Source organism: Gopherus evgoodei, chromosome 1, assembly GCF_007399415.2.
Source record: "Gopherus evgoodei ecotype Sinaloan lineage chromosome 1, rGopEvg1_v1.p, whole genome shotgun sequence".
Lineage (NCBI taxonomy): Eukaryota > Metazoa > Chordata > Testudines > Testudinidae > Gopherus > Gopherus evgoodei.
The window spans coordinates 295,366,691-295,387,531 of NC_044322.1; the positions used below are offsets into that span (position 1 = coordinate 295,366,691).

Sequence of the window (20,841 nt, forward strand, 5' to 3'; positions counted from 1 at the left end):
GTGAGGAAACTAATTTTGTTAGAAACTCAGAAGTAGCTGTACAGCAAGTGATATGTTGAAACCTCAGGATGTATTTTTACTAAGCAATGTTATTTAATCACATTTTATAAGGGCAGTGTTTTTTTATTTTTTTAGTTTATTTGCATCATTCTAGATAATGACCAGACAAGTAAAAATTGCTAATTTATGTTTTACTTTTCAAGAGCCAGATAACTCATTTGAATACACTACATTTTATTTTATCATATTGCAACAATATCATCTTCTCTTTTAAGGTTTTGATAGAGGGAAAGATGATGTGTCACAAAGTAAAGAAGATTCAGCACATTCAATGTCAAAAAGCAAGGTAAGAACAGCCAGCTTTCCAAAAGCTGGTTTTGAAATATGCAATTACACACTGGAGTTGTTCCATGCACTGGGTTTAAATGCAAGTGTATTTAGCCACAGTGAGTGCTAATCTGGTGGATTGCTGTGAAGACGTCTCAAGAGAGAAGGATTAAATATTATTAAAAGCATAGTGTCTACTTTATTAGGGTGACTTTAAACATAAACCTACAGTGCAAACTCAAGAAATTAAGTTATAGTTTCTCACGTCGTCTTGTTAAAAATCTCATTTAAAAGATGGCATCCCTTAACTTAAATCCACTGTACGTTTGGGCAGCACTGGTGTTGATATAGAATGTGAACTTCCAGCCTTTTGAACTGTAGGTGATAGTGCCATTGATTGAGACATAATATCTCCTAATGGGACAAGTTGAGGGTTGTGAAAGAATCTTCAATGGGAAAAGGGTGTGTTTTCCAACAATCATTCTATTTATATGTAGTTTGTGTTTTGAGATACGAAAGTATTTATAGTTTAATGTTGCTATTTAAGAGCATGAAATAGTCATTCATGAGTTCAATATGAATTCCCATTCCTGTTAAGCAATGAGGGCCTCCTAGGAGGTGCAAAGTGCCATCATCTCCCATGGCAGTCAACAGTCTACTGATCTTTAGTATAAGAAACTATGGTCACTGGTTTCTTTACATTCATTTTAAAACTAGAGCTGGTCGTTAATTTTTTGACTAAACGTCTTTCATTAGAAAATTGTTGAAGTCGAAACTGTTCTCTGGAGTACTCAGTTTTGATTAATTTTGTATTTCAAAAGAAGTTTCAAAATGATCAAAACTTGTTATAACTTTCTGCGCAAAACAAAAACCAAAGTCCAATCTCCCAGCCTGAGTTTATAACATCAAAGCATCATTTACACAGCTACTTTTAGTCTGCAAACCCCGCTTCCGTAAGTCTGTAGACCTGGTCTGGGAGACTCAAACCTCTTAGCTTAGATCCATTTGACTTAGAGCCTAATGAGTTATTCATATGAAGGTTTTCTGGAACTTGCCTCGATATTGTAAGATGTGGTATTTTTACATCAGACATTTTCTAAGAGTTTTAAGAAATTCACAGATTTTGGCCTAGGACATCTTAAATGTGGAAGGTAAGTGTACTACTACAAAGAACACACTACTGCCATCTTCCCTTTTTTTTTTTTTTGCCTCACAAGTTATCAAGGCTAAATCCCCACCCACTCTGGCACTTTGAGCCCAGAAGGTGGGGGCCTGCAAAGATTCTAAAAATTAATACTTGCCACTCCAGGCTTGTATTAAACTTCCAAGGTTACAGCTTTTTTCTGACCTTCCACCACCCAAATGTGCAAAAAAGCAAAAAAACAACAAAAAAACCTTGGACCCCGGAAGGAACACTTGGGAATTCCTCCCTGTGGGGTACCCTAAAGTCATTTCACCCCTCTTCTGGGGAAGAACTGAAGGGAAAAAAAAACACAAAGGAAATTAGCAGTAACCGCCAGCTAATCAAACAGCATATGCACAAACCTCTTAGGACACCAAAAATCCAGTCCTGTTCTTAAAAAAGGTAAATTTTATTAAAAATAGAAAGGAAGAAAATACATCTGGAACTTAGGCTTTTGCTAGATTTTTAAAAGAGCAATTCCAAAAATTAAGCACCCAAACTAGCCGCCCTGGGGGTTTAGCTTAACAATTACAAGCCAACAAAAGCATCGGGTTAGCCCAGAGGAGATCCACAAGCCAAAATAAGAAATAAGCCTGATCGTCTAACTTAGATGTTCCCTATCCAAATTATTTTTTCTAGGTATGGAAGATACTTTTGCATACCTGGTTCAAATCTTACACAGCATTCCTGCTTTATAGCATCACTGCTCTGTGTTGCTCCAGCCCAGCAAACAGACCAAGGGAAAGTTTCTTTCCCAATTTTAAAAAGTTCTAGCCTTCCCATTGGCTCTTTTGGTCAGGTGCCCTCTTTCCCTCCCCCCCTCCCCCAACCTGGGGGACTTTTTAACCCTTTACAGGTAAAGCAAGTAGAGAACAGCTACTAAGAGGGATTTTACAACTAACTGGCTGGCTGGGTGTCCATCAAAGGGAGCAACCTGCCACCCCTCCCCCCCCCCCCTGCTTCATTACCACACAAGTACTTTAAGTTTGCAATCTATGGCTGCAGAAATCTTGCATTTGAAAAACCTGTACTTGTAGACACTGGTGTAATATGAGGTAATTTTTATTTGTGATGCTTTGTGACCCCCTAATTTTGCTGTTCACATCCATGCTACAACTTCTTGATCAGGGCCTAAGTGTCTAATATGTAGGTCTGCCTTTGGTGACTCTTATGTGTTTGGTTGCACATGAAGTTTTAATGTGAAATAATGGCCATCAATATCTTTCTAATCAACAGTCTGTAATGTATATCTTTGATTATAAAAAAAGGGAGGGATTTTGTACAACATCTGTATAAATAAGAGTAAAGAACTACTGCAGGGTTTCTCAAATGGGCCGCCACTTGTGTAGGGAAATCCCCTGGCAGGCCGGTCTGGTGTGTTTACCTGCCCCGTTTGCAGGTCCAGCCGATCACGGCTCCCACTGGCCACAGATTGCTGCTCCAGGCCAATGGGAGCCGCTGGAAGCAGCGGCCAGTAAGTCCCTCAGCCTACATAGCTTCCAGCAGCTCCCATTGGCCTGGAGCAGAGATCTGCGGACAGTGGGAGCCGCGATTGGCCAGACCTGCAAATGGGGCAGGTAAACACATCGGCCCGGCCTGCCAGGGGCTTTCCCTACACAAGCGGCAACCCTTGTTTGAGAAACACTGAACTACTGTTTGGTCACTGAATTGAAATGAATGGTTTTTATCGATGAGATTTTTCTGACAATTTTTTCTCAGGGCATCTCTATAAGGACAAAGTGAAAGCTGTTTAGGTACCTTAACTCAGTGTTTCTATTCAATGGAAAAATCCCCCCATGTTAACACAAGGTTAAGGTTGCTTGATAGTATGTCGACCCCTTGTAGAATGTTGAGTTGAAGGAAAACTCAGACTTCTGAAAACAAAGAAGTTCACAGTTAAGATTGCCATGCAACTTTAACTCTGCCCTTTTTCGGTAATGCCTGCTGCCAACCCCACAATTGCTATCTATTCACTCTCACCCACTGGATTCCATCTAACATTATTAAAGGGAAAATAGGTTGCCCACATTACCTTCTGTCTCTTCTTCTGGACTTGGCAGTAGCCAAGGGAATTATTGGGACACACTGTAGGTGCAGTTAGTGTGTTAACTGCATTTTCTACTTTTCAAAAGTTTGAGTTGTCCTCAACATTCTGCAAGGGACAGCATCCCACCAAGCAGCAGCAGTCAAAAAAGCTGACAGTGTTAGGAACCATTAGAAAAGAGAGAGGTAATAAGACTGAAAATATCATAATGCCACTGTATAGGATGCCCACACCTTGAATACTGCATGCAGTTCTGCTCTCCCCATCTCAGAGATGCATTAGAACTGGAAAAGGGCAACACAAATGATTAGGAGTATGGAACAGCTCCCACATAAAGAGAGATTAAAAAGACTGGGCCTGTTCAGTTTAGGAAAGAGATGACTAAGGGAGGGAATAGTATGGAGAAAGTGAATAAGGAAGTGTTATTTACCCCTTCACATAATATGAGAACCAGGGTTCACCCAATTAAATTAATAGGCAGCAGGTTTTAAAACAATATACAGAGGTATTTCTTCACACACAATACAGTCCACCTGTGGAACTCATTGCCAGGGGATGTTGGAAGGCCAAAAGTATAACTGGGTTCAGAAAAATAATTGGATAAGTTCATGGAGGATAGGTCCAGCAATAGCTTTTTACCAAGATAATTGCCCTGTTCTGCGGGTTTTTGATTAACTTATATTAACTGAAGGGTGAGTTCACAGTCATCAGTCTCAACGAGGCCTTTGATTAATCTAATGATTTGTGCCTCTCAGTTTACTAGTACAAGGCAGCAGAAGGAAACAGGATTTTTTGGCAGGCCATCTGTAACTTGGGAACCACTTGGTCGAATTACCTCATATTTCAGTCATTAGCACTACCCCCCTTCCTCATGAGGCAGACCAATTTTAAAAGCAATCAAAATAATCATTTGGTTTTAGAGCACTCACAAGAGTTGAACTTTAAAGCATATAAACTGGTGGGAATGAAAACCCTTTACCTCAGTAGTTCTCAAATTGTGGGTCAAAACTCCAAAGTGGGTCGCAACAACATTTTAATGGGGTCTCTAGGGCTGGCATTAGACTTGCCTTGAGGCTGAAGCCAAAGCTAAGGCCCCCCTCCCCTTCCCAGGCCTACCTGGGGCTGAAGACGGGGCTTGGGCTTAGGCCTCAGTCCCCCCTCTTTTGTTTTCAAAGTGGGTTGTGGTACAATGAAGTTTGAGAACCGCTGCATAGCTGTTTTTTCTGTACTGGTACAGGCACACTGCAAAAGCCACACATTTTCTTAAATACTGTTCTCAGTTTGGGTCATCCACTATGTAGTGGGGTTCCATGAACCTGATGTAACACCTGACAGATTGTGCCACTGTTTTGACTTGAAGCATAGTCATAGTTTGATGTCTAGCTCTGGCGGGGGAGAGGGAGAAAATTCTTGGAAAATGGCTGTTTTTTTCAGGGCTTATCTCTGGAACCCCTGGCTCAAATGACTCCCCCCGCCCCAGGTGCACAGAAATCTTAAATTACTTCAAAGAAATCTAAGCATGTAGTTTTTAGAGGATTTAGGAAGGTTGACCTTTAAACAGAATTTGTGATACAGCCCTAACTATCATGCTGCTGTTGCTTACTATATTATCTACATCACTCTGATCGAGTGGATTTATAGCCTATTTACACTGGAAGAAAAGGGCAATTTGTGGGAGAGAATATGACTTAAGTATTTACTCATAGATTATTCTCTGGTATGGAGGATACCCTCTATTCTTCATGCAAAAACAAAAGGTTGTTTAAATTGAAAAATTCAATGCAACCTTAATTATGGAGTTGTTATGGAATTTCCATAATCATCTTGCAGGTATTACATTCTTTTAAACGCTTTTGCCGTGGTGTAGTATCCTATGGCTATTATTCCTGTCTCCCAGCCAAACTGTTCTGTAGCTGATGGAATAGACTTGGAATTCTGTGATGTCATAGTTGAGAAGGCTAGACCATGTCAGCCTTTGTTCAGTCATTAAGCTCTGACTCTGGATTGCTTCAGATGCAAAACAATACATTCAGTTCTAGTCCACACTCAGTTTGTATTGGTCAGGGAAAAGGAGAAAATACACTTGGTCATTATCCAGCTTCTTTATGTTCACAACAGTTGGTTGGTCCTGAAGCTTCTGAGCCCTCTTTTTATTCTGTGATTTTTTTTTAACTGAGATTCTCTAATTTATAATTTAACAAATTACTGATCTTTGTATATTAATCCAATTTATTTTCTCATCTTTCCATTTCAGGTTCTTACTCTTGTTTTCCATCCGATAACTTCAGTCTTTCTGTCCTTTCCAGTCACTGTCTTATCTAGACCTCTGTACAGCTGCAATAAGGAGACAAAAGATGTTTTCTTTCCCCCATTAACACCTCTTTTTTCACCTTCAGTTTTGCAGTAGCTGTTGGCCTGACTTTTGATAGGAATCAACGGCTCCCTAGACTTCAGGATAAGCTTTCAGAGATGCAATTGGCTGTTCCAGCTACAAAGGCTAAGTGGTAGCCCTAAGCATGGACTGGGCCAGCAGTGATGAAAGTTACTCACCACCCAGTACAAGGAAGGTACAGCATGTACCTCACTAGGAGTTGCAGTTGGCTCTTTTACAGTGTTTCCTGTTCAAAATGTTTTTTCCTGTCATTTTTTAGATGTGAATTTAGTGCTTGGGAAAGGTGCTGGGTTGACATCCCTGGAGTTTAAAGTCTTCCATTTATCTACTGAACAAGTTTCCCATAGGCAGTTTCATCACAATGCTTTTCTAACAAACTTCTGCTCTTGCATGGAGACCAAGTTTTCATAGTTCTAGGATTAATGTGCACCAGTGTGGGGTGCCACACACACATTTACATTTCAGATAGCATTAGATTCCTTTTAACAGGCAATCTGAAAACTTCAAAGTGTTGTTTTGAGTTGTGTTCCGTTATGCCTTGCCTTTTGGCTTCTCCTGTCTCATCTCTCCTCAAATGCTTGAAACAGAGTAATTATTTCTTCCCCTTCATCCAGTGCAATGAAAGTACTTGAATCCTTATCACTGAATAGACCAAGGATTCACATGTCCGGTTGTGTATTTAGAGTTTAAATCTAAATTTTATTTTGTTCTGAACAGGCTTCTAATAGAAATGAACAGTGCTCCCTTCCCTCTCATTATTTCATACTTGCACTTTTTAGACTCAGTCATTCCTAAGTGTTTCGGAAACAAACTTTTTGAGAGAATAAACTTTGTATTGGAATTTTAGATTTGAAACTGGACAGCTGGCTATTTGAAAGGCTAAATAGAGTAAGAGGTTGCTTTCAGAAAATTGTCCTCTAATTTATATTGGCATCAAGAAGGTTGTATTGGTACATGGGCATTTTGCTACAAAGCAATTCTTGTCAATCAGGGTTGTTTTGGTGCATAGAGAAATAAATCTCTTTTAAGTTTATTTTTAGGTTGGTAGGCAATAACTACTGAACAGTTCCCAGTGGTGATTCACTGGATTGCAATAGTAATGACAAGTGATAAATTGTAACAGCACAGCAGACTTCCCTTACAGATGGCCAGTTGCCAGTCTTTGGCTGGATCAGTCAGTGTCCTCTTCCAGTTCCCTTTCAGCTAGTGGGCAACAGATAAAAGATTCCAAGATTGATTCTTTTTATGACATGACCAAAAAAAAATCATGTTATGATAAGTCAGCACATTGCCCAGCCATGAATGAGGACTCAGGTTTTATAAGCAACCTTGAGTCCCACTCTCCAGTCTGGTGGCACTTGGGTGCTCTGCTGAGATATCTTGATCTTCTGGAGTTTGTAGGAGAGGGGAAAGCAGTGACTGAACTCTTCTTGAGCAATCGTAGTCCATTGACTCATGGAACAGATTTAAGTCTAGTATGGTCTGAAGAGGTTGCATGAAGAGCTGAGCTCCTCCCAATTTTCAATTCCTATGGTCCATCTTTAAGCCAAATAGAGCATTTAAAAAAAAAACAAAAAACCATTCAGCCGGAGACGACTCGTGTCTGCCAATAGGGTGGAGGGTGGGAGGAGATTTAGGGCAATCGGCTTCAGCAGTGTTACTGAATATGCTCAATCTGTGTGAGCATGCTCAGTAGAAGCCATATAGAAAATGGAGTGGGGGGAGAGAACGTGACCCCTCTTCTGCTGTTCCTCCCTGCCCCCTGCAACAAATTTACTACATGTAGTTGAGCTGTTTCTGGAGGATTCACTTGCAGGCTCTCTCAGTCCTTAAAGTAACTGACAAAAGCAGGGGTCTCAAACTCAGTTTACCTTAGGGCCAGTGCCAGTCCTCAAATCCTCCCAGTGGCCCAATAATGTCACTGAAGATGGTGTTCAGAAAAGAAAACGTTTATATTGTATTTTTTATTTCGAATTTCTTAGAAATAATAAAACTGTCATACAACTTTATACAATTCTTCGCCTGCCAGAGAGTTTTTAGTGCTTTCCAGACACCTGGCAGCGCTTCAGTTCTGTCAGTTTTTTGATGTTTGGCCTCAATAACTGAGCAGTTGACACCGTCAGGATTGTAGCAAGGTGTGCATCAGATAGCTATGTTCGGTATTTTGACTTGTTTGTATTCATTGTGGAAAAAAGTGATGTTGCCTCCATGGCTGACTGCACGGCGACTAGTGATGCTACTCTGTCCCTCTCCCCCAGCCAACAGGAGCTGCGGGGGGGAGGCGGTACCTGCAGCAGACATTGCTGGCAACGTGTCTGCATGTGTCTCTCCTCCGCGGGCCTTAGTGGGGAGGTTCTTGGGCCGCAGATGGCCTGCGGAGGAGAGACACATGCAGGACTTTGAGGACCCCGGACAAAAGTATAACTCTGTACATAGTTTTTGAATGAACCACGTTGTGAGAAATTGATTTTTACTGAAGGAAATGAAAGGAAATGGTGAAGAGCTATAGAAATATCTGTGCGCATCACTGTTTTTGTCTGAGTGAAATATTATCCTAATGTGTCCAGGTATCTATCAGCAATATTTACTTATTCTTTATTTTGTAAATTTCAGTCTGAATCCAAGCTTTACAATGGCTCTGATAAGGACATCTCCTCTACTTCAAGCAAGCTCACAAAAAAGGAGTCTCTTAAGGTGTGTCAGTTTCCAAAATAATTTAACAGCTTGAAATTTGACCTTCCAGTCAGCCCTCAGAAGCTAAATAGGGATAAGACCTCTCAGGTAGAGCCCTGCATGGGATTTTTTTTTTTAATCGAGCTCCCATGCTGCCCCGCAATACCCACTCCCTCATTGTTTTTGCATTTTTTGTTCTGCTCCCACCTGCAAAAACCTTGGATCCCACAAGAGAGACAAATTCCTCCATGCTACTAAAAAAAAATTTCAATTAATATATTGTACACCTCTACCTCGATATAATGCTGTCCTTGGGAGCCAAAAAATCTTACCGCGTTATAGGTGAAACAGCATTATATCGAACTTGCTTTGATCCACCAGAGTGTGCAGCCCCACCCCCCTGGAGCACTGCTTTACGGCGTTATATCCGAATTCATGTTCTATCGGGTCGCGTTATATCAAGGTAGAGATGTATATATAAAAAATATTCAGACACAATTTTTACCACTGAAAGAATAAAACAAATATTGCTTAAACCTTGTAAAAAAAATACTTTTAACTCCTGTCATAATAGACATCAAATCTTTCTATCTCTTGCTTAATTTTAAGTATTAAAAGCTTTATTTAAAAAAGAAAAACATGCTCTACATTGCTGAATTTCTATTTGACAAACTGATGAGAGATTTAGTGTTTTCCTGCAAATTACTGCAGTCTGGTTTTGTTTATGTCCACCCAATCCTGCCCACAACAAAGTACAGTTTACCTGCTCCCGCTATTATGGCAGCGGGTCCTTTGGGACCTGTGGGTTCCCAGTCCTGCTGCTATGCTCCACTCTAACGAATATCTAAGACCATTGCCTCATGATGATGCTAAGGTGACTTTTTGTTTCTATGGTGCAGTCTTTAGGATCACGTGTAAAATGGGAAGAGTGCCACTTGTTGAATCACCAACACTGTCTTGTGGTACCAGTGTTTTCCTTGTTGGTGTTCCTCCATATACTGACAAGATCAGACCCTACAAAGTTTAAAATCACTACCAAAGGTGTTTAGCACAGTATTTTTCAGCCTGGAGTCGAAACCAAAAAATCTTAAAAAAAAAATAAATAAATAAAAATTTGATTTGAACCCAGAACAATTTTTTTCCTAACTTTTCAACAGATTTGTTTTGACTCAATCAAAACATTGCCAACTTGAAAATAATTTTTTTCTGTCTTTTTTTATTTGTTTTCAGTTTTTGTTGCAATTTGGTTGTGTGGCTATTTCACCCTTTTTTATATATAAATTGGCCAGATTTTGAAATTGAACTGTTCATTTTGAAATGAAAAGTGAAAACAAAGTAGTCCAAGATGAAACATTTCAAAATGGTCAAAAAGAAACATTTCAACTCTTGAACGTTTTTTTTTCGACTGAAACTATTTGCCAAATTTCAAATAGTTTTGGTTCCTGAAAAATGCAATGATGAAAAAGCAAGTCATTGAAGAAACTTTACCCAACTCTTGAGGTGTTATAGCCACAGACCGTAAAGTGGTCGGCCACTGTGAAAGGAAAATGGCATCACTGAATTTCTACTGGAAAAGAAAATAAATAAAAAGTAAATACTTTCATATCCCTCTTTCATTATTTTTCAATATAATGGACATTTAAACATGCATACCTCTCCTAAACCCGAAATCTGCACAATCTTGCCAGTGTATGAGAACTTGAAATTGACTACTAATTGATTATAAATAAAAGTGAAACTGACTGGTCTACTTGCCTTTCTGATAAGGAGCAATGAAATAAACAATAAAATGGTTAAAAATAAGTGACTTGAGTTATTTAAAAAAAAATTTAAGGTGATGTTTGTAACATTTTTTAATTTGACATTAGAAGTGACTTGTCTTGAAACTGAGCAGGGAAAAGTCTTGTTTGTTCAAGATAAACATTCTTCCACATTTTAAAGCTGCTTCTTTGTCTATATTGTTATAGGTTGAGCTTTGCACCTTACAATTTTCTTGAGTTTTGTTAGTTGCAATGTTTTTTTTTATTGCTCTGACTTGCCTTTTCCCTGTGATTTAAAATAGTTTTTACCATCCTCTATATTTGTTAATTACAGGTTCAAAAGAAAAATTACAGAGAAGAGAAGAAGAGAGCGACGAAAGAATTGCTTAGCACAATCACAGACCCATCAGTTATTGTTATGGCTGACTGGCTGAAGGTCAGAGCTTGAGTGTGAAACCTGAGTTGAAGTTGTAGTAGCTGCCTGGTGTTTACTACCAAAATAGAAAAGGCTCAGAATCTTAGTGGATTGCTGATTAATGTTTTTCAACTAGCAGAGCATCTATTAATTGCAACCCAGAGGCTCCATGCTTGAATCCTAGGGGATAACTGAGGATAACTGGCTGTTAATTACTGCAGTCGCCATAGTGACATTGATCTAATATGTACAGCAACTAATTTAAAAAACTTTTTGGGGTGATGGGTTTTTTTGTACTTGTTGATTTTATACTTGATCATAGAGAATTCCTTAATTTCTGTTAGAAGTCACAAAAGGAAGGTCAGTAACCGTCTTAGGTATTTTAACACAAGTTCCTTCTTGCACATCTCTTCCTCTTTTTTTCTTTCCTCCCATATGAAATAGCTGTAATCCTAGAAGCTTATTTCCATAGAAGAGATGAGAAGTTCATCTGTCCCAAACAGTGGGCAGTACCACTAGTGATAGGGCATTGCAAAAGCAGTGTGGGTACTTTCACAGAGATTAAACTAAATGGCTTATCCATAAGAGGTAATATTTACCCTGCTCATGGAAAAGCCTTACTAAATAGAAAGATTAAATCAATACTACGAGGGTCAACAAATTGGTGTTTGGTCAGCCTGATAGGGAGGTATAAGTTCTAGAGTGACCAGAACTTAATCACAAACATCCAGACCCCAGATATTCGAATCCAACGAATCTAAGAACTCTTGGTGGTGCACAGGAGGAGGTGCTCTTTCAGATAGCCAGTGAGCCAAGTCAGATCTGGAATTTTTATATATCTGTAGATTGGTTGGAAATACCTTGATTTCTATTCAAAATCAAGTATTAAGAACTCTGAGACCTGTTATGACCTACCATCACTAAGAGTATGTCTGCACAAAAAATAAAAACCTGTTGCTGGCCAGTGCCAGCTGACTTGGGCAAGGGCTGCGGGGATATTTCATTGCTGTGCAGACTTCTGGGCTCAGGCTGGAGCCCAGGCTTTAGGACCCTCTGACGTGGAAGAATCCCAGAGCTTGGGCTCCATCCTGAGCCCAGAAGTCTGCACAGCAACAAAACAGCCCTGCAGCCCGAGCCCTGTGAGCCCGAGCCGGCTGGCATGGGCCACCCCTGGGTTTTTCTTTGTGGGGAGGAAAACCTTAAGGAGGCAATTGCATTCTGCACCAACTGTATCTTTTGAGTTGCATTCATAGCAATTCTATTCAAAGTCTGTTATAGTAAACCCATATGTCATGCATAATATTGCTAATGGTAAAATACGCTCTGGCCATGGACACTCCTGGGGAATCCAGAAGGAATCAGGTATCCAGAAGTACTTCCAGATTTTGAACCAATTTGTACATCGCTTGCATAACAAGGGTAATACTCACCAGCCCTGGAAGGAGGAATCTGCATCTAAACATGTTTCTTCCACAAGGAAGGAAAGAACACTGTTGTAGAATCAACGGACTTACTTTATTTTGGGTAAAACTGTCTATTGACTTGGATTCAATTTTCCTTTCAGCAGGAGGGGGATGACTTTAAAATTTATTTTTGACTTTATGATATTTATTTTTAATTGTCATGAACTAAACCCAATTGTTAATATTTTGTAGATTCGTGGTACATTGAAAAGCTGGACCAAACTGTGGTGTGTGCTGAAACCAGGAGTATTGCTCATTTACAAAACCCCCAAAAATGGCCAGTGGGTGGGAACAGTGCTCCTGAATGCTTGTGAACTCATTGAGCGGCCTTCGAAAAAAGATGGCTTTTGTTTCAAACTTTTCCATCCCTTGGAGCAGTCCATCTGGGCTGTTAAGGTTAGTGAACATCCATTCTTTAAGAAGACATTACAGAATGTGTCTATGTTCCCAGCATTGAGTAGAAGCAGCCTTACATTTAAGAGGCAATACACTTTTCTATATAATCATCAGTGTTATGTCTTCTAGCTATTCTTAATTTAATTCTGTATTAATACAGTGTCTACTGCTGTTCTTTTCATCCAAAAAAGTAACTATGTGACCTCTGTGATTTATACTTGGTAGATCACATGTTGGTTACATGAATAGATTAATCTTTTGGGGAGCACTTAGAAATAAATAGGATGCTATAATCTTTGCTGAAGAGCATACACTGTGTTTCATGTAATGTCTTGCTGAAAAGTCTTTCATTCAGTATTTATAAATAGCTATTTCATTTCTTTAGATTTGATACTTGAGTAAATTAATAACTGCATACAAAAGCACTTGTTTTAATTACTTTTGTGCACAGCAGTAATGATGGAGACCATGTAGGTATTTGAAGCTTACATATGACTCTGTGGTGGTGATCATTTGAACAGTAGAAACCCATTTATCCAACCCTCCCTTAACAAGCTCTCCACATTTCCGGAACAACTTGGACTCGAGGGCCAGAAGCGGGCAATCTCTCCTGTGGACACTAGATGGCGGTGTATCATCACATTTTTCCCATTCTCTGGTTTATCCAGAGTTTTTTGATAATCTGATCTGGCCCTGGTCCCAATTAGACTGAATAAACAGGGTTCTACTGTATTACCTTACCTCCTAACAGCCCTAATAATGGATGAGGAATTTATTATACTTTCTGCATCTGACACACAGATGCAAAGTATCTGTGCAGCTGTTTCATGTCATGTTTCATTGGTGATGAAAATGATAACTTTCTTCTTCATTAAGTTCAGGCAGTTAAAGTAACATTTATTCCAAGGAACTGTTGTCTGTTTGGAATCTTATCTCTTCTTAGTATGAAATACTCAAAATATTAGGTTTTTTTCAAATTGGTTGTAAATTTACTTTAGTCTAAAACCACTTACCGTACCAATTTCTCATTGTTTGTTTGCTGCACGGTGATTTTCCCCATTCCTTTCCTAGCTATATGTATTTTGTGGTTAATGTGACTTAAAAGTTGAATACTTTATATGCATCTACATCATGAAAGTTGTTAACAGCTGTTTGACTAGGGTGACCTAGTTGTGCAGAAGATGACAAATCAGTCTTAGGCTGAGATCTGCATAAATCAAGCCTATATTTCATAATTGCTTTAACATTATTAAAGGTAGATCAAATTTTAAATCCGAATAAGTCAATATTGTCCATTTTAAATGTGCTGAGGGCTATTGCGGCATTTGTTCGTTCTGGTATGGCTATGTACAGTAGAGATTTATTAGTTTTAGTTAGAAGTCCTTGTTAAAATGAAGTCTTCTTCATATAGTGTCCTATCTCCCTCCATCAGTAACAGCAATCTGCTAGTGAAACTATAGATCCTGTGGGAGGCAAACTTTCATAAGGATAGCAGCCGGTAACTTTACTCTCCAATAAGCTTTCACTATTAGGCTCACAAGAGAAAAAGCTTGTTTTTCAACAAAGAACAAGAACGTAAGAATGACTATACTGGGTCAAACCAAAGGTCTATCTAGTCTAATGTCCTGTCTTCCGACAGTGGCCAATGCTAAGTGCCTCAGAGGGAATGAACAGAACAGGAAATCATCAAGTGATCCATCTCCTGTTTCCCACTGCCAACTTCTGGCAAACAGAGGCTAGGGACACCATCTCTGCCAATCCTGGCTAATAGCTAGTGATGGACCTATCCTCCGTGAATTTATCTAGGGTTTTTGGAAATCTGTTATAGTCTTGGCCTTCACAACATCCTCTCATAAAGAGTTCCACAAGTTGACTGTGTGTTGTGTGAAGAACTCCTTCCTTTTGTTTGTTTTAAACCTGCTGCCTATTAATTTCATTTGGTGACCCCTAGTTCTTGTGTTATGAGGAGTAAATAACACTTCTTTATTTACTTTCTCCACACCAGCCATGATTTTATAGGCCTCTATCATATCTCCTCTTAGTCATCTCTTTTCCAAGATGAAAGATCCCAGTCTTATTAATCTCTCCTCATTTGGCAGCCATTCCATACCCCTAATAATTTGTTGCCCTTTTCTGAACCTTTTCCAATTCTAATGCATCTTTTTTGAGATGGGACGACCATATCTGCATGCAGTATTCAACATGTGGGCGTACCGTGATTTATATAGAGGCAATATAATATTTTCTGTCTTATCTATCCCTTTCTGAATGATTCCCAACATTCTATCATCCAGTTAGGGAACAGGAACAATACAGTGTAACTTCTCTCCGATCGCAACTAACCAACACATCTGCAACAGTGAATATCAACGACTCTCAAAACTATTTGCAATCAATCAGTACGTTTTTAAAAAGTATCTAATGTTTTCAGAAAACTGATACATTATAGAAAATCATAATTTACAAGCAATTATCAAAAAAGTTGATTTGTTCAGTTATTCACTGCAAATTACTCGTTCAGTTTTACTCATTGTACTTTGCCTGAGCATCTAAGCATATCACCACCTTTTTCATACCAACAGTCCAGTCTTTATCCCTGAACGATAGTAGTCTGGTACAGAGTAATTAATGTATCTAGTATAACCCAAATTAGAGTCCAGGTAACTTGTCTCACTGACAGACTTCTGGCCTCAGACTGTAGTCTTGCCACCTTAAGATTTTACACATTACCACAATATCCTTCCCCATAGTTAAGGCATTTTCTAGATCACATACTCATATTGCTCATAACATCTAGGATCTGTGGTGATCTATACTTGGAGGATTGACAGTTCTTCCTGCATAAAAAACTGTGTGGTTTCTTTCACAGTCTGACTGGTAACTCCGTATCTTATGATGTCCTTCTTGCCAAAAATACTCTTCATAGACCCACCAATACCTTTTGTCTCAATTCTGAGCACTTTCTCTTGGGGAACAGTTCTTGTTTTTAATCTCTGTAATAGGAGTTCAGAAATTCCTGGCTGTGGTTGAAACTAGCACTAGCCTGTGTACATTGTTTCTTTAACACTGACTGTTCCATATTATAGCTTCTAAAAGTCACTGTCGTCATCTTTGAGTGATTGTTATATTCCACTGTGGTTTACACATGTGCATCAAGCACCCAGAGCTGGAGAATTTGCAAGTAATGTCTATCGACACCCTTACGTGCACCCTGGCTCACTTCGTGCCTCCATCTGAGGGGATAAAGGATGGGGCATACCGACCGTCTCTCCTGTTACTTCTCACCACATTGTGGTCTGCTTCGGAACCTCCAGTGTCTGTAGCTTCAGCTTCATCCTAAAAAATAAGAATTAGATTTAGCTTTGTAAAAATTGTTAAAACTATTTACAGTTTGATACAGTTTGCATCCCTACCTCCTCTAAAACCCTCTACTCAGTACTGCCTCTGGGGACCACTTTCATGAGAATATTCTTAAACAAGAGATGGACTCCCTATTGGGGCGAGAAGCGATAGAACACGTCCCTTCTCAATACCAAGGGAGCAGGTTTTACTCAACTTGCTTCCTGGTACCCAAAACAAGGGTGGTTGGAGACAGTCCTCGACCACTGCCATTTCGATCACATCGTTTGCAAACTCAGATTTCACATGGTCATGTTGGCATCTACAATCCCATGTTTAAACCAATCTCAGCTTGGTTTAACATAGGCTTGTTGCATTTCCTCTCCACATTGAGGGGGAGGCGAACTGGATAATAAATTCATACTGGTCAGGGTATTGACCAGTTCAGGATGCTACAGCTCTGGGGTCCTAGTCTGGGAAGCTGGTGGTTATTTTGGCTGTAGCCTCTCTTTTCTTGGTTTATGCAGTGGCTGGTCAGAGAGCCTGCATATAATAGCAGCTGAGTGTGTCCCTACCTGTGTGAATGCTGGAGGAAGTGTAGGACCAGGAGTAGGTCTGCAGCTTGTCACAGCAGCCCAGTGGGAAAAGAGGCCAGGCTGTTGGATCAGAGGGCTCAGTGGTACCCCAGTTCCAGGTGGCACCCCGGGGGAACTCCTCACATCTATTCCCAGGGTGATGCCCTGCTTCTTCCTTGGTGGGATCAGTTCAATTATGCCTTTCCTCTGCTACCGCTTCTACCACAAGTTTTATGCAAAATCTGGCAGGGCAGAGGTCATCTTGATCTTCCCTTACTGTCCCCAATAGTTCTAGTTTCCCATCCTCCTACACATGTCATCCCGGGTACTAATCATCCTCCCAGTGTTTCCTGAGCTCCTGACCCATTGGAACAGCAAGATCGAGCACCCTGATTTGTGTCCGTTCCACCTCAAGGCTTGATATTTGGATGGGTATCATTGTTAGAATGTTCAGTTGGGGAGTGAACCTAACCCAGCCTTGAGAGACATTCTTTCTAATATTAAGAAGGATTCCATTAGAAAATGTTACTTCTGAGAGGATTGTACGCCATATAATCACATCAGTTTCAATTGTTTTACAAGCAGCAACTATTTCAGAAGGTGCCTTTCCTTGATATCTGTAAAGTGGCCACTTGAGGCACTGTTCATGCATTTGCAAGACATTATGCCCAGGTGCAGGACTCCTCTACTGATACTTCCTTTGGGACTGCAATCCTCCACTCAGGTCCACCGTCTACATCAGGGGTCTCAAACACGCAGCCCACAGGGCTATTTCCTGTGGCCTGCCAAGCGGCCCACGCTGCTGCCCCCCCACCCCAGGCCTACCTCCAGGCCAGGGGTGGGCAAACTACAGCCTCAGGATTGCCCCCCTCAAGCCGCTGCCACCCTGGAAACCGAAGCCCTCCTGCACCCCAGCCCCCTGCCCTGAGCCCCCTGCCTGCACCTCAACCCCCTTCCCTGAGCCCCTGATGCATCCCACACCCCCGGCCCTGAGCCCCCTGCCTGAACCTAAACCCCCTGCTGCACCCCAATTCCCTACCCTGAGCCCTCTGCCTGCACCACACACCCCTTCTGCACCTCAACCCCCTGCCCTGAGCCCCCTGCTGCACCCCACACCCCAACACTCTGCCCTGAGCACTCTGCCTGCACCCCACACCCCTTCTGCACCTCAACTCCCTGCCCTGAGCCCCTGCCAAACTCCTCATGCACTCTCTGGGGGCAGGGAGGGGGTGGAGTTGGGATGGGAGACTTCAGGAAAGGGGTTGGAATGGGGGCAGGGAAGGGATGGGAAGAGGTGAGGCCTAATGGAAGGGGTAAGTAGGGACAGGGCTGGGGGCAGTGAGGAGTGTGTGTGTTAGTGATGCGGCCCTCAGGCCAATGAACTAGCCCTCATGTGGCCCTTGTGGTCATTTGAGTTTGAGACCCCTGGTCTACATCCTCACACCTTCCTCCTACTTCAGTAGTGCTTGTGAGTCACCCACGGTGTAATACAATAGGAACCATCACTCAAAGAAGAGGAGGAAGTTACTGACCTGTAATAGAGGTTCTCACTTTCAGGTGACATTGTAAACAAGAAGTGGGCAGCATTATCACTTGCAAATGTAAATAAACTTGTTTGTCTGAGTGACTGGCTGAACAAGAAGCAGGACTAAGTGGACTTGTAGGCTCTAAAGTTTTACATTATTTTATTTTTGAAGGCAATTTTTTTTGTACTTAATTCTATATTTGTAAGTTCAACATTCAGGATAAAGAGATTGCACTACAATACTTGTATAAGGTGAATTGAAAAAAATTTTTTTTCAGTGCAAATATTTGTAATAAAAATTAATATAAAATGAGCACTGTACACTTCATATTCTGTTTTGTAATTGAAATCAATATATTGAAAATGTAGAAAATATCCAAAACTATTTAAATAAATGGTATTATATTATTAACAGTGCAATTAATCACGATTAATTTTTTTAATCACTTGACAGACCTAAATAAACTCTAAACAAATGTTTTAAACAACTGGAATTTTTAAACAGTGCTATTCCTACAGATATTTCTATTCTGTCAAGTGTGCTTCAAGGATAAAAGACTGAAAACACCACTCAAATGCACACTCTACGTAGGTATCTTTAGAGGAATTTTAAGACAACCGATAGGTAAAGGGGTTTGCAGTCATGGTTGTTTTGCAGTTAAATCTACTGTCAATCAGCCTAATTGATAAGAAAACCTGTTTGGGTGTTGCGGGGTGGACTTCGCCCAATGAATCTAATGGGAAACTGGTAAACTAGAAGAAGGAATGTAAAAGCAAGAAGTTTTGAACAAAAGCAAGTGAAGAGGAAGTTAGTGGCCTGTAATGGAGGTTTTTAGAGATGTACAGTCCCTATCTGTATTCCATTGTGGGTTATGCATGTGCACTATGTGCCCGGAGCTGGAGAATTTGAAAATAGGTCAGTTGGTCCATGCATGTGTCTTGGCTCACTTCGAGCCTCCATCTGAGGGCATAAAGGGTGGGGCAGACCAACCATCTCTCCATTTCTCTCTCTCCTGCAAATCAGAGAAGATCCAAAACAGAGAGGAAAGAGGGAGGGAAATGAAATATAGAGGGGGACCACACAGCTTGAAGAACAGGCATTCGCATGGCATTGTTGTAGCCGGCGTTGCAAGATATTTGTGCCATATGCACTAAATATTCATATGTCCCTTCATGCTTCAACCGTGCATCCATGCTGATAAGGGGTTCTGCTTGACAACCTTCCAGAGCAGTGTGGACGACGCATGTTCATTTTCATCATCTAAGTCAGATGCCACCAGAAGAAGGGTTGATTTTCTCTTTTGGTGGTTCGGGTTCTGTAGTTTTCACATCTGAGACTTCTGAAAGCATGCTCTACACCTGATCCCTTTCAGATTTTGGAAGGCACTTCAGATTCTTAAACCTTGGGTCGAGTGATGTAGGTATCTTTAGAAATCTCACATGGGTACCTTCTTTGTGTTTTGTCAGATCTGTAGTGAAAGTGTTCTTAACGTGCTGGGTCGTCATCTGAGACTGATATAACATGAAATATATGGCAGAATGCAGGTAAAACAGAGTAGGAGAACATACAATTCTCCCCCAAGGAGTTCAGTCAGAAATTTAATTAATGCATTTTTTTTTAACGAGCATCATCAGCATGGAAGCATGTCCTCTGGAACGGTGGCCAAAGCATGAAGGGGAATACAAATGTTTAGCATATCTGGCATGTAAATACCTTGCATTGCCGGCTACAAAAGTGCCATGCAAATGCCTGTTCTCACTTTCAGGTGACATTGTAAATAGGAAGCAGCCAGCATTATCTCCCATAAATGTTAACAAACTTGTTTGTCTCAGCAGTTGTCTAGACAAGAAGTAGGACTGAGTGGACTTGTAGGCTCTAAAATTTTATGTTTTGTTTTTGAGCGTAGTTATGTAACAAAAAAAAATCTACATTTGTAGGTTGCACTTACATGATAAAGTACTTGTATGAGGTGAATTGAAAAATACTCTCGTTTGCCATTTTTGCAGCGCAAATATTTGCAATAAAAAAGAATACAAAGTGAGCACGTCAACTTTGTATACTGTGTTGTAATTGAAATCAATATATTTAAAAATGTAGAAAAACATCCTAAAATATTTAATACATTTCAGTTGGTATTCTATTGTTAAACAATGCAATTAAAACTGCAATTAATCACGATTAATTTTTGTAATCATGATTGGGTTTTTTGAGTTAATCGCATGAGTTAATTGCGATTAATCAACAGCCCTAAATTTAATTTGAGATCTATATCTGGAGCTTTGCATCCTTTGCCATCGCGTCCTGTTTGGAGACAGAGTGGCACACTCTCCTACTGATTCCTCTTGCAGAAGGCACTTGGAATCTACAGTGAGGGGAGTCATAGAAGTACCTAGGACAGTTAGGAACCTTGCCACCTACTCATAAGTCTGGTTCTGGAGGGGAGGAAGGTACCTCCACCGTAACCTAACTTCAGGGAGGAGGCAAGGAAACAAGGTAAAAGCGCACAGGGTGCTGCTGACAGATCAGGTCATAGAAGTTATTTGCCACAGCCAACTAAAGCCTCCAGTTTATTCCAGTTTGTTTTTTAAAATTAATCTGAAGACCTTTCTCTTTAAAGTGTGGTTCTCAACTCAACCCCATTTAAAATAAGTGTCTGAAGAGGAAAATCCAATGAAAGGAGGCAACTCATCTACAGAACCATATCTTCATTAGTTGTTGCTGTGAGTGACATTAGAGCTTCCTGCATTG

General features: G+C 40.4%; 1 protein-coding gene and 1 long non-coding RNA gene across 14 annotated transcripts in view; one reads left to right on the forward strand and one right to left on the reverse strand.

Annotated features, from left to right (window-relative positions):
• OSBPL8 (oxysterol binding protein like 8) overlaps positions 1-20,841 on the forward strand; it is a 205,240-nt gene that overhangs the window by 139,053 nt on the left and 45,346 nt on the right. For 11 of the 13 annotated variants that reach the window (XM_030548675.1, XM_030548683.1, XM_030548673.1 and 8 more), the window contains 4 exons: positions 276-346; positions 8,560-8,640; positions 10,714-10,815; positions 12,450-12,653. In XM_030548675.1, coding sequence (XP_030404535.1) covers positions 276-346; positions 8,560-8,640; positions 10,714-10,815; positions 12,450-12,653 — 458 coding nt within the window. The remainder of the gene's footprint in view (positions 1-275; positions 347-8,559; positions 8,641-10,713; positions 10,816-12,449; positions 12,654-20,841) is intronic. The other 2 variants (XM_030548682.1, XM_030548684.1) reach the window with 2 other exon arrangements.
• LOC115644402 lies at positions 636-19,664 on the reverse strand. The gene is made up of 3 exons (XR_003998490.1): positions 19,584-19,664; positions 732-738; positions 636-645 (listed from the first exon to the last, which is right to left on the reverse strand). It is a non-coding gene; the product is annotated as an uncharacterized LOC115644402 (long non-coding RNA).